The following is a 14,807-nucleotide window of genomic DNA, read 5'->3' on the forward strand; positions in this document are numbered from 1 at the left end:
GTGTAAAAACTCATGATAATGAATAAGCAACGTATGAACGTGTGCAAGCATGGAGCATATCAGCAGTAACAGAAAGAACACCCTATAAGCACTTGGTATTAAGGTGCCCCTCCTTCCAGATTCTGAGCATAGGATGCAATCACAGATACTGTAGGAACATCACTGGTCATGTGTGATTACACTAAACCTTACATTTTACTGCTCAGCTCAGTGATCTCCTTGTGACTTGACCAAATACTTGGCTTACTTCTCTCACCCCATTTGTCCAGAGGAAGCTGTTTGACTGTGCATTTACTTTTTAAAATCTTCCATTGGTTTTAATTCTAATAAGCAAGCAGAATGCATCCTTTCTTAAGGGGTCTTTTACATGTGTTTCTCTTGGTTTCAATGAGTCCAACAGGGGCCACTATATTTTACACGATACTCAAATGAAGAGGTCAGATAGGGTTTCTATACAAGCAAAAACCAGTCCAAAAGTCCTGAAACTGGAGGCAAAAGATGATCAACTTTCTTATTTACTTTGTAGAGCAAAACATTCTTCTAGGTCTCAGAAGAAAAGCCTTTCCTCTTTGGTGCTATTCTTTATTAATCTGCTATCTTCAAACAGTTGAAGGTTCGAGCTAGAGTGCACTGACAAAAAATATATATTCCACCTAGAGTTCTTGCTTTAATATCTCCTTGTTTGAACAGGTAGGTGAAAATCACACATGGGTTTAAAAGCAATTACATAAGTTTGGTTAACTTTTTCAGGGGACTGTATGTGAAGAGCATTTAAAACAGAAGGCAATATTGACATAGACTGCTGACCAAATCAGCTTAGACATCTGTGTGCATAGAAATACATACCTGCACACAGTCATCAATAATTTGTGCCACAAATTACTTCACAACATGAAAGTTTAAACAATTCACCTGTTTGTATATGATTTTCTTAGAATTGGTCACTGAATAGAAGTAAAAATTGAGCTGTTACCAGAAGACTGAAATATTCATTACCCCCGGCGAAAGCTCTTACAGTTACTGCTTCTTCCCCCATCTCTAAAGAAAGTGGCACCCTAAAATAGGAGAGTAGATGGTTCCTTCAGCTATAGCTTTAGCTCCATGACATTGTTTATGTGTGAGCATGTATGGGTCTGGTGGCACGCGAATTCAACACTGCTGGCACTTTTCAAATGTTCTTTAGTTTTGAATTTAATCTTGTTGCATATGAGAGGGTGTGGTGTATGAGGACGGGGGACAGCAGCGAGTGAACACAGAAATCCTCTCTCAAGAGTCCCATGCATTAAAAAAAAAGTGCTGTAAAATCTGCAAGTAATTCCTGAATTTGAATGACCACTTGGGCTACTATCCAAAGCACCTTTGTAACTGGAAAGCCAGTAAAGACACAATGTATCTGCCTTTGATGGCACCCACACTGCCCCCTTCCTTTTCAGTCTTGCTCAAAAGTTTTGGCCCAATACGTCAGATTCAGGTTAATTTATTATCACATGTACATCAAAAGATACAGTGAGATGCATCATTTGAATCAACAGCCAACAGAACCAAAGATGTGCCAGAGCCAGCCCGCCAGTGTTGATGCCAACCAGAGCACCCACAATGCTCGGCAGAACAACATAGAACACAAGGAGCAAAATAACAGCAGCAAAAACAAGCCCCTGTTCTTCCTCCCACACAATCCCACGTCAGGCCCCTGGGTCTCAAGTCTCCAAGAGTCTGTAAAGGGGCTCAGCCCGAAACATTGACTGTTTATTCCCCTCCATTGATGGTGCCTGACTTGCTGAGTTCCTCCAGTGTTTTGTGTGTGCAGCTCAAGATTTCCAGCGTCTGCAGAATCTCTTGTGGAATAAGTGGCACAATTGAAGTCAGCAAGGGGTTGCCTCAGGGGAAAAATCAATGAGCAAAAAATAATGCGAAATTTAATTTTAATTACATTTTCTGGCAATAGTTAATTTATAACAATATTCATCTTTATGGTATATTAAAGCTGCTGTGATAGCTGTTTTATGATGAAGAAAGTTTAATTTAATTCTCATGAGATTTGACTTACTTAATCTACTGAGCACAAATTACTTCACCTTATAGGTGGAACTTTCCGCTCTGCTGTACTATTAATGCATTATCTAGTAAATTTGCTCTAAGTTGCTATGTTGTCTCTTCAGGTAATGGAAATATGGCATTGAATTGCAAAAGTCCATCAAAAACAATGCCAAAATAACATTGTGCTGGGGACCCACACCAATTTCACAATTAGCTGAGAGAGAATTATTATTGTATTTGATGTGAAAAGGATAGTTGCAATAAGCACTGTGGAAAAAAATTCTTCTATATTATGTATTACATTGAACTGCTGCTGCTAAATTATCAAATTTCATGACACATGGCGGTTATAATAAACCTGATTCGGATTCTGATCTGGGACTTAAGTGGAGTCACTGAAAACAAAGTCAAGACTCATGTAAAAAGCAAATCTTAGAAACTACTTCTCTCAATCTGACAGGATCTCCAACAGTCAATTATCAATGGAATAATCAATTATCAATCTGGAAAAGTGGGAAGTGAAATATTTTGGAAAGGCAAACTTGAAGGCAGAGAACAGGGGTAATGGCAGGATTCTTAGCAGTGTGGAGGAACCGAGGGATCTTGGGATCTACTTCCAGAGATCCTTCAAAGTTGCCATGCAGGTCGATAGGGTTGTAAGAAGGCCTGTGGTGTGCTGACCTTCATTAGTTGAGGGATTTGAGTTCAACAGCCATGTTGCTGCTCTATAAAGCTCTGATTAGACCCCACTGGAATATTGTACTCAGTTCTGACCTTCTCATTATAGAAAGGAAGTGGTAGCTTTTGGGGGGATGCAGAGGAGATTTACCAGGAAGCTCCCTGGATTAGAGTACATGTCTTATGAGGAAAGGCTAAGCCAGCTAGGGCTTTTCCGTTTGGAGTGAAGGAGGATGAGAGGTGACTTGATAGAGGTGTATAAGGTGATAGAGGGCATTGAAAGAATGGACTGCCAGTGCCTTTTTCCCAGGGCGGCAGTGGTTAATATGAGAGGAAATACTTTTATGGTGATTAGAGGAAACCATAGGGAGATGTTGGAGGTAGATTTTTTAAACTTCAGTGAAATTTCATATCCTGTAAGGCTGTATTATTCATATCTGTTAGCCTTGCAATAATACATTCCATCATAGAATTTCAACATTTTCTTGTTGTAAGTGCTTCATGAAAAATAGTCAGAGGATTGTGGGATTCCAGCTGCTTGTTCATTTATTTAAAAGAATTGATTTAAACATCTTCAAAGATCTGAGTAAAAACCGAGGAGGCAAAATAGAAACTGTTCATGTAGAGAAAGGTAACATAGACAAGAAGCACTGTTGAAGCTTTTTGATATTTCTCCTACTCCGTTTATTGTGTGTAAATTCAATGATTAATGTTCTGTCAAGAATAATCTGTCTTGATGTAAAGTTTTCCAATTAGCGTTAAAGGAATAGGGGTTATTTATTACAAGTGAGTAATATTATTAGCTGAGGAACCTATGAGACTAAATGTTGTAGTGTTATATCAGTCTCACTACAGTCATAACTGTTGTGTTAGTGTGATAGACTTACATTGTTTACATAAGAAGCTTGTAGGTATTTGAATCCAGTCCCATAGGCACTAAGAATCTCATAAAACATGAATAAGCTAATGTTTAAAAAACATCAGGAAGAGGCCCCTTGAAATTTCTAACATAATTTTATTGAGATTTCTAATTACATTTTACAGCTTATTGTGTGGTATATAGTAGTTGATCATTTGCTTTGTAAGTATGAAGGTCGGCTTTAGCTTAGATGCTGTTAGTTTCATAATGCTGTTGCTAAGTCAGACTCAGACTTTCATGTGGAAAACAGAAAAGGAAATTTTGTGATGCACCTTCTTTTGCCCTGTGTTGTTCTTAACTCCTGCCATTTGTAATAAAGTTCACTTTCCTTTCAATGGGAATGGATCTGCCTGACTTGCTTTTTCCTGTTTGTCTCATTGAGGACAGTGTAGGGTGCAGCTGCATAATTAAGGGAAAAATATAACTACTATCTGTGAACACTGACATTGCATTGAACTCCATGCATATTTAAGCCCCTCGCATTTTGGCCTGTTTAGTTTCCCTGCAGCTGATACCCAAATGAAGTTAAAACTACCTGGGTTTAGTCAATTGGTGCTCCCAAAAGTTTTTGTTTTCAGCTTCCTCAGCTTTCCAGCTGTCCAAATGTTCTTTAGGCTGCATGACAGAAGCATGATTTGAGGATACTGTCTTAAAACTAATCATAACAACTTGCCATGGGCGTCTCACCCTAATTAGAGTGTGGTGATTTATGATGACAAACACCAGTAAAAACATGACTCAGCATATGCTGTACAGGTAGAGTGTGCTAGTTCTCATAGCTTCTCTGCACATGTCTCCCCTGTGGAAAACCACGGACCAATTTCAAAGTTCAAAGTAAATTTATTATCAAAGTACATATATCCCTGAGATTAATTTTCTTGTTGGCATTCACAGTAAAGACAAGAAACAGGATAGAATCAATGAAAAGACCACACCCAACGGGATGGATAAACAACCAATATGCAAAAGACAACAAACTATGCAAATGGAAAAAATGTAGATAGGTAGATAGATAGATAGAAAAATAAATAAATAAGCAAGCACAAAATATAGAGAACATGAAATGAAGAGTCCTTGAAAGTGAGTCCATTGGTTGTGGGAACAGTTCTGTGATGGGGTGAGTGAAATTATCCCGTCTGGCTCAAGAGTCTGATGGTTGAGGGGTTATAACTGATCCTGAACCTGTTGGTGTGGGTTCTGAGATGTCTGTACCTTCTTCCTGATGACAGCAGCAAGAAGAGAGCATGGCCTGGATGGTGGGGGTCCTTACTGGTGGGTGCTGCTTTTCTGCAATGGCTCTCCGTGTAGATGTGCTCAGTGTGGGGAGGGTTTTATCAGTGATGGCCTGGGACGTATCCACTATTTTGAAGGCAACTTGAGGGAGTGAACCTCTTGGCTATCCAAGAGCCTCCCGTCTCTGCATTCACCAGCTGGCAGATAAGAAAGATTTTAACTTGACATTTTATCTGACTTGATGAATCTTTATCCATACCCCAAAATATAATATTTCTCTACCTTGTAATCTTAAACTTCCCATGTTTGAGAGAGCTATTTAGTCTTATTTGTTTTGATGTACTCTTCACAGTCCATTGAATGTTTTCAGTCAGTAATTATAGACACGATAATGGAGGTAAATACAGGCAGTTCAACACAAAATGCCAGTATTCCCCAGTGAGCTGCAATCAGTACAAACCAGCCTGACCACATACAGGCACTCCCCAGATTAAACAGGGTTCACTTATGGTATTTAGAACTGTTTTTTAACCAGAATTTTTTACATGACTGAAATGAACAAAAACAGTGTGTGAGAGAGGATCAGAGACACACCGGTAACAGGAAAGCAACCAGGCACTTGAAGAGAGGCAACCAGTTGACCTCACAGACTCAGTGAATTAGCAAGTGAATCTTTTCAGCAATCCCAGTTCTTTTGCTCAACTCAACCCCCAAATAATGTCGCTCAGGACTGGAGAGAGAATCACTGTTCCCTCTATGCCGTAACTGAAATGCTCCCACGCACAAAACTGAGACGTTGCCAAGCAGCTGGAATAAGGACAGATGTGAAAAATGTTATGAAATGTGAAAAGATTTTTCTTGTTGTACTGTATTTCATTGTACCTGTCAATTAATAAAATCAAAAGTATGTACCTCAAATTTTCATTCTAAATATTCAAAGTATGCATATTACAAAAAATATAGATTTAAAGTGTCGCACAGTTTTCAAGTCCTGTAAAAATTTCCTGCTCAGAGCATTGGCTGGTCCCTGCGGCTGTAAAAATAATTAGAGGGAGCACTGGAGAGAAAGCACATAAAACTGCCCCATTCCTACCTGACCCAAGATGGCACTAGGAAATCCATTCCCATCGACCCGACTGGTTTCCCAAATGCTCAGCCATATGTATGGGGTGCGTATAAGTCAGGCATTCATAACCTGGGAAGATCCTGTATTATAAAACCTCACTGTTACAACTATAGACATGCATTGATCTGTCTGTGTGATACTTCTATTCCTTCTCCTCCCATTATCAAAAATTTCTAAAAACTCAATAATTTTCATCCTCTCTGGATCTGTTCTGCTTGTATTAACCCTACCTCATTCATCAGCTCACAAACAAAACGTTTGCACATTTTCATCTGCACCAGGTTTAAAATGTCCATGTTCCTTTTTTTTATCTCAGGTCATAAAAGAAAACTAAAAGTTGGTGTAACAGACACGTGAAGTCCAATTCAAATATTCTGGAAGAATGAATAGTTACCATGCAGCCAATTGCCAATGTCCAAACAGGAGATCAGGTCTTCTGAATGATCTTGCTATTAATACAGAATTACTAATTTTTCAACAACTGGTTAAATTGTACTGAAAACTTACTGTGGGTGCTGTGCAAGCATTTGCCCTACACAGGCACTGAACAAGCCATTTAATTGAGCATGGAAGAAAAATAACTATACACATCTGTGTTCAGTTCACAGTCAACAGAAGCTCACAGCACAAGTGTTTCAGATGATGTTGCACTACACTGTGCTGATCAGAGACTAGTAAGAATATTAAATGGAAAGGTCATGTTAGACAATGTTCTCCTGAGAGGATGCTGGTAAAGGGAAAGCATTTAACTGAAGTAAACTTTGATAAACCTGACATGAAATTGTTTTATGCTGTCACTTTGGTCAAAGAGTAAAATTATTTAATTCCATAACCTGTCATTTCTGCACTTTATTAGTCTACTATGTTCACATATTAAAGAGTGGCAGGAACAGTGCTCATCAATACAAATTTCACCACCCTTCAACAATGGTTTTCATTTATCAGTGAAAGCAAAATGCAAGATTCAGACTCCCCTTTTAATAATGCACCCACGTTATAATACTAATAATAAAATAGTAAATATAAGGTTTAAAAAAGTGGAGATTCAAAAATATTCTATTATTTCTATTGAATTGTTTTTTGAAGTATTTTGTGGACTGGCGCCTTCAGGGAATGCTCTAATTAAAATCTTGCGTTCTCGCACACTTTTCTGTTACAAAATGGCTTACACTTGGGATCAAGATGGCAGAGCATATTGTTCACTCTCAAGGCTCTTGCACCTTGATGCACATTACATTAATTTTGTTCTAACCCTTCTCAAATGAATTCAGATGCCTTTAGTATAGTGAAGCCTTCAATAGTTGTTTTTGTCATTGAAGCATCTATGTAATACAGATGAAGTGCTAATGAGATCTTTAATTAATTAGCTTAAAACTAATTTTCTCTCAGCTCAACCGCTATCCCCTCCAGACAAGTTTTGCTCCTGTTCTCTTACTGTCTCTATGTTATCCAACATTGGCTTTGTATTGGCACCAAGTATAATGCCAGAACAATTACTTACTCTTTTCTTTTCCTTCTACTTAAAAATGTGCTATCTTAATAAGTGCAAAAATTACAGCCAGACCTCTGACCAAGCACATATGCAAAGACAAAAACAATACAACAGTCCTTGTAGTCATTAGTTTCTCTCTCAAATTATTCTTGTTAACAACTGGGAAAAGAAGCCATTCATACAGATGCCTAAATGGGAGCATGAACCTCAATATCAGAATTTGAGAATGATATGTAATGAACAGTATTGACTGGAAGTTTAATCATTTATGTTTAACTGTAGTGTGCTTTCTGCAAGAGAATACTTATAATATCCGTTATCAATAGTGTGTGGAACTTCTCTCTTTTGTGGGGGTATTTTTTCAGGCCACTAATTAAGCTAAATATTAGCTGGAAGAAGGACGGTGTACCACTGAGAAGTGGATTTAGTGACCATCACCGGAAACTGACAATTCTCAACTTGAAAGCGCGTGATGCTGGCTACTATGAATGCGAAGCCGTTCTACGAAGCAGCAGCGTTCCGTCAGTCAGCGCAGGGGCCTACTTGTTTGTATTGGGTGAGTGTCTGGTTCTGTACAGAGCACTTACGTATGGTGACAAGACGTTTTTGCAGGCCCTGATGCAGAGCATTTATGTTCAAATCTGCAACAAACTCATTCATTTAATGACCAACTAAAGGATGTGCACTGTTACAATGAAGAAACTTAATGCGTTGTCAAGAATTCTGATCTGTTGTTAGTTGAATTTCACTGCTTTATCACAGCTGGCCATAAATTCATGCACATTTTTGTTTAGATTCATATTTCCTTGGAAACTATACATCAGAGGTACTGATTGCTTGAGCAAATTAAATTTAGAATCCAGTTAATTTTATCCGGTGGCTTGCTAAACCCAAAATGCTGCTGATTGGAAACAAATGTTTCTGCCTGTTAGCATGCGGAGATTGCATTTTGACAAGTGAGGTCATAACTGTGAGCTGATCGTGGCAAGAGCATGATTAATTAGGTAGCTTCAAAAGTAACTTCTTCATGTGAAATATATATATATTTATTATTTGGTAAATAGTCTAATTATAACAGCAGAGGACTTTTCACCTGGGGGGGGCTAGAATATTTTCTTTCTACCCTTCACCAACATAGGTCATGTCATAATGAGAAATAGTGAAGAGAAATAAAGCTTCGGAATAATTGGAAGACCATATGACATGGGGACAGAATTAGGTCACTCATATCTGTCTGCTCTGCCATTCCATCATGGCTGATTCATTTTCCCTCTCAATCCCATTCCCTTGCATTTTCCCCTGTAACTTTTGAATAACCTTACTAATCAAGAACCTATCAACCTCTGCTTTAAATATGCCCAATGACTTGGCCTTCCTTCGCAGCTGTCTGTGGCAATGAATTCCACAAATTCACAACCCTCTGGCTAAAGGAATTCCTCTACATCTCTGTTCTAAATGAATGTCTCTCTGTTCCAAGGCTGTGCGTTCTGGTCCCACGTTCCCCCACTACAGGAAACATCCTCTCCACATCCACTCTATCTATGCCATTTAATATTTGAAAGGCTTCAGTGAGATTCCCCCCATCATTCTACTAAACTCCAGCAAGCACAGGCCCGGAGTCATCAATCACTCCTCATATGTTAACCCTTTTCATTCCCGGGTCATTTTCATGAACCTCCTCCAGACCCTCTCCCATGACAACACATCCTTCCATCAGCACACCTCCAAGCAAATTACAAGGGAACCCAATTCCACTGGGTCATACACTTCATCTTGGATTGTTTTCATTGGGCAGAGAGGTGTTTTTTTTTTGCTGATTATTATTCAGTTCTTCTCTTCCTTCAGAACACCCACAGCTGGTTCTGGAACCTGAACGTCACATCACAGCCGAAATAGAGAAAGTGGTGGATATTCCTTGTCAGGCACAAGGTAAAGTCAGCAGACAATCTACTTTTATTTAGGAATAAGATTACATGTAGGAGAAGTATTCATATAGTGACACTATATTTGAGAAATGGTCTTTATCCTGTTGACTGCCTAGAGTTCATGACGTAAGGCGAGGCCATACGACCATGTTGACTGATTCCTTCATTCTTTACAAGTCTGCTGCCACAGATACTGGAAGTGGACAAACATTTACAGGAGAGCAAAATTATGGAAATTTGATATAAAATCAGTCATACACAGCAGTTCAAGCATCATTAAAATTTGAGGCCTAATTCCCACAGTCGGATCTGATAAAATGTCATAGACCAAAAAAAAAGGAGCAATGTAATTCTGAGTTTTATCAGTCAGTCAGATTAGAAGCATTGGCATCAGCTCCCATTTCTCTGTATGTGCCGTAGTCAGGGACTGATTGACAGATTTGGAAGGCTAAATTTGCCGGTTTATGCCTCCAGTCCACAGACAGGACTCAGCATTACATTGGGGAACTCACCACTTTGATGTGGGTGAGGTCAGAATTCCACAGGGAGAAGAAAAGAAGGCAAGTTTTACTTACACTTTTTATCTGTTTTAGTTATCTATTATTTTTTAAGATAACTTTTCAATTGTGATGCTGGTTAAATGCCTCTGATATTAGATGATTAAAAGCTGTTAAAATATGGGAAACCTCCTTATCTGGTTATGAGACACACCCAATCGCGCCAGCTCCCAGGGTTTAGATGCTCTAACTCTCTAGGGTATGGCTAGCTGATGCAGCCCTTTTAAGGATTCAGGACCATTCTGCTAATTGGTAATCATATTTTGGGTGCCAAGAATTGAGTATTTAAAGAGCACCTGAACGGACCCTCAGTACTCAATCATAAACCCAACCAGAGATGGCACCAATGTGTTGATTTGTGCTCAGTTCTCAACCAGTTTTATTCTATGTCTTGATCCCAGCCTGGGATACTCCAGCATTTGGGATCAAACCATCCTCATCACGGACTCTTGTCACAGTATGATTGAGCCCTGAAAGTACAGGCCAGTCATAGGCCAGGGTGTGGGACTACGATGCACTGAGGCCGAGCTCAGGTTGGTCCTCTTCAGCCTCTTGATGTAGTTCCATTTGTGCTTTGCCGGACGATTATCGAGACAAATGAATTGGTTGATCAGAACCTCTAAGTCTTAAGTTGGCTCTCCCCTACGGCCAACTCCTGATGTCCCTGGTTGCTCGGAGAGATGGTGATGGTAGTCGTGGATGAGAGCCAGATCCAAGATGTCTCTCTCAGTTGAACCCATGTAGATCAGCTGCACTATACTCCACCACTGAAAGGTCCTGGCATCATAGTCAATGCTGCTGCTATTACTGTGGGGAGACAGGTCACCAGCGGATAGAATGCCCGAGGCTGCAGCCATCAGGAGAACAACAAAGACCATCCAGTGTCGAGAGGACTGTGACAGTCGTAGCCACTCCTCCCAATCCCATGGATTCTAGTTTTGCGCCGAAGATGGAGTTCTCCTGGAGTAAGACTTGAGGCAGGTGAGGGCTTTTGTGGACTCTGGGGCAATGGGTAATTCTCTGGACTTAGGAACCATCTGTTGGTTCGACATACCGCTGTGAGAGTTGAGCCAGGCCACGCCCGGCAACTGTCTTGGACAGCCGCCCACTAGGTTCCGGGCAGATCCAGCAACAGACTGTAGTCTTGCGGATGAGGATTGAGGATCATGTGGCAGATATTAGTTTCTACATCATTGACTCACCACGCTTAGCCCCGATGCTCAGGTACCCTTGGCTGTCCCAGCATAACCCATCTGTGGACTGGAGGGAGGGGAGAATCATTGCTTGGTCCAGACATTGTAATAGAATATGTTTTGCGCTTGGTATCCCCAGACTCTCCCAAGACCAACGACCAATAAGGAGGTGGCCTTCAGTGAAAGGTAACCTGAGGCCTACTGGAGACCTAGTCCTACCCTCAAGGACAGACAAGCTAGTCCTGGCAATGTGACTGAGCATATCCTGACAATATCTAGTCGGAATGGCATGGGAATTAAAGAGACAGAATCTCTAGTTCAGGAGAAGACCAAAGAGATGCCCGGGCTGTCTGGAACACTTGCAGTTAAGCTTAAGTAATCCAGCTGCCAGGTCTGGAGGAAAGAAAAGACTCCTATACACAGATCCTTGAAGCCTGTTTCTATGGCTGCAAGGACCATTTGTAATGCCAAAGCTGCTGTCACGTGAGGATACAGACAAGGATATGGACTCTGAATTGGCAACAGTTCCTACAAATGAGTTTTGTAAACCTAGGGAAAGGACTCTGAGATCGGTCGAATCTCCCCTGCCACTTAAGATATTGCAACAGTCAAACTGGTTGAGGTCCTTTCCATCTACAGGGACTTGGAAGAGGCCTTCATCAAGGGAAAGGCCTCGACTCTTCCACCACACTTACCCTATGACTGTGCTATAGATCTGCTGCCTGGTACTTGCCCTCCATGTGGTCAATTGTACAGGCGTCAGGCCCAGAGAGAGGCACATTGGAGGAGCTTATAAAGGAGGCTCTTGCCATAGGCTTCACTTGGCCCTCCTCCTCACCAGATGGCACCAGCTTCTTCATACAAAAGAAAAATGGGAGCCTGTGTCCTTTCATTGATTATAGGGGGTTAAACCGTGCAACAGCCAGGGATCATTACCCACTTCCACTCATGAATATGGTCTTTGAAATGCTCCAAGGGGCAAGGGTATTCACGAAGCTAGACCTACAGAGTGCATGCAATCTGGTCTGTATAAAGGAGGGTGAAGAGTAGAAGACTGCAGTCAATATATCAACAAGGCACTATGAGTACCTGGTTATGCCCTTTGGTGTTGTGAATGCTCCAGCAGTCTTTCAGGCCATTATAAATGACGTGCTCCAGAATACTCTCCATAAGTTTGGTTTTGTCTATTTGAATTTTATCCAAATCTTCTCTTAAGTCCACGGAGGAACACATCATTCACATCAGGGACATATTGAGGAGGCTTCTGGATTGTGGACTTTAAGTCAAGCTGGAGAAGTCTGAATTTCATGCGACAACCATTTCCTTGTTGGGTTTCATCATCTCTAATGGCAATCTCAAGATATACCCTACCAAGACCCAGGCAGTCAGAGACTGGCCACAACCATCCAGTGTCAAACAAGTCCAATGATTCCTGGAGTGTGCAAACTTTTACCAGAAGTTCATCAGGAACTTAAGCTCTGTGACAGCTCCACTGTGGTGCTAACTAAGAAATCCACAGGCCCTTTTGTCTGGACTACCGAAGTGGAGGCTGCTTTTGCAGACCTTACACTGCAGTTTATGACATCTGCCATCTTAGTTTCTCCTAAACCAGACCTTCCCTTCATTGTGGAAGTAGATGCCTTAGACATTGGAGTGGGTACCATCTTGTCCACTTTTGGATGGTAAACTGTTCCCATGTGCATTCTTCTCCAAGTGACCAACCCCGGGGGAGAAAATCTATGACATTGGGAATCGGGAGCTTCTTGCGGTTAAATTAGCTTTAGAAGGCTGGCATCACTGGCTAGACGGGGCCAGGAACCCTTTTATCATTTGGACAGACCACAAGAACCTGCCTTATATTCAGGATGCCAAGAGACTGGCAGGCCAGGTGGTCTTTGTACTTTAACTGCTTTAATTTCATTCTGACCTATCGACCAGAGTAAAAAAAACAGAAACCAGATGTCTTGTCCTGTCAGTTTGATGAACCCCAATGAGAGGGGCAGCCTTCCACCATTTTGCCCCAAGCCAAGGTGGTAGCACCAATTCGTTGGGGAATCAACACTCTTGTTTGCAAGGCCCAGGTACAAGGGGAGATTCCAAAGAGTGGCCCTCCGGCTTGACTGTTCATCCCAAGTTCTGTCCAGTCTCAGCTACTCCAATGGGGACATACATTGAGAGTGACAGCTCACTCAGGGATAGCAAGGGTCCTCGAGTTTATCAAGAGAAGGTATTGGTGGCCCAGAATGACAAATAAAGTTTGGCAGTACATGCAGACATGTGAGATGTGTACTCAGAACAAAGAGCCCTGTACCCAACTTCAAAGGCTTCTCCACCCCCTACCTGTTCTGGATAGATCATGGGTGCACGTCTCCATTAATATTGTCACGGGTCTTCTGCCATCCAAAGAGAAGACTGTCATGATGGTAATTGTTGATCAGTTTTCAAAAGCCTGCAAGTTCATTGCCTTGGAGAAGCTACTATCTGCAGTGGAGATGGCTGAAGTTGTCCTGGACCAGGTCTTCAGGATCCAAGGATTCCCAGTGGACATTGTCTTGAATTGTGGTCCACAATTTACATCACATTTCTTGAGGGTGTTCTGTATGCTGATTGGGGCAACAGCAAGTCTTTCCACTAGTTTCACCCACAGTACAACAGCCAGACAGAGTGGACCAATCAGGATTTAGAACAAACCCTAAGATGCCTTACCTCAGAAGGACCTGAGGAGTGGTTCTGCCATTTGATGTGGCATCTGTTGCCCACAATACCTTACAGCATGTCACCATTTGAATGCCAGTTTGGTTATCCTCTGCCACTCTTTCTGGAACAGGAGGCTGAGGTTGGGGTTCCTGCAGTGGAAAATCTCTTCCAACCCTACAATCAGAAATGGATTAGGGCAAGAAAGATTTTGCTGGCCTCTACCCTGAAGGCAGAGACCAAGGTGAACCAAAGGGGAAGACAGGGACCTGTTTTGCAGCCTGAGCAACAGGTCTGCCTGTCCACGGTTTATCAAGAGAAGATGTTCTCAGATACAATAGGGTCTTTTAAGAGGCTTTTAGATAGATACATGGAGCTTAGTAAAATAGAAGGCTATAGGTAAGCCTAGTAATTTCTAAGGTAGGGACACGTTCGGCACAGCTTTGTGGGCCGAAGGGCCCGTGTTGTGCTGTAGGTTTTCTATGTTTCTATGTTGGTGGCCCAGAAATCATGATTTCCCTCTCCAGGTGGAGTCTAGAAAAGTGGGGAAAAATTTATTCAACCCTTCAAAGTTTTGAGGGAGGTAAATCCGGTGGCTTACATCTTGCAACTCCCCAAGACCCTAAAGATCAAGACCACCTTCCACATCTGTAAATTAAAACCTGTCAGCACCAGCTCTCTAGCCCCACCACCATCGGCCCCGCCGCCACCCAGGTTTACTGAATGGGAACAGGTCTTCATGATGAGAATACTTATGTATTACAAACTGTTTGTGGTGCTCGGCAATATCTCATGGACTGGGAGGGATTCAAAGACGAGGAAAGAGACTTCTTAGGTAATTTCTCATCCACAACTACCATCACCATCTCTCTGAGCAGCCAGGGCCATCAGGAATTGGCCGAAGGGGAGGGAGTCCTGTTATGAGACGCACCCAACAGCACCATCTTCTGGGA

The 14,807-nt window shown here is 41.6% G+C and overlaps 1 protein-coding gene across 4 annotated transcripts in view; it reads left to right on the forward strand.

The window, feature by feature from the left end:
* The window catches only part of sdk2b (sidekick cell adhesion molecule 2b), a 943,317-nt gene that overhangs the window by 601,923 nt on the left and 326,587 nt on the right, over positions 1-14,807 (forward strand). For all 4 annotated transcript variants that reach the window (XM_059948548.1, XM_059948549.1, XM_059948550.1 and 1 more), the window contains exons 7-8: positions 7,851-8,041; positions 9,331-9,414. In XM_059948548.1, the coding sequence (XP_059804531.1) occupies positions 7,851-8,041; positions 9,331-9,414 (275 nt within the window). The remainder of the gene's footprint in view (positions 1-7,850; positions 8,042-9,330; positions 9,415-14,807) is intronic.

This window comes from Hypanus sabinus, chromosome 23, assembly GCF_030144855.1.
Source record: "Hypanus sabinus isolate sHypSab1 chromosome 23, sHypSab1.hap1, whole genome shotgun sequence".
Taxonomy (NCBI): Eukaryota; Metazoa; Chordata; class Chondrichthyes; order Myliobatiformes; family Dasyatidae; genus Hypanus; species Hypanus sabinus.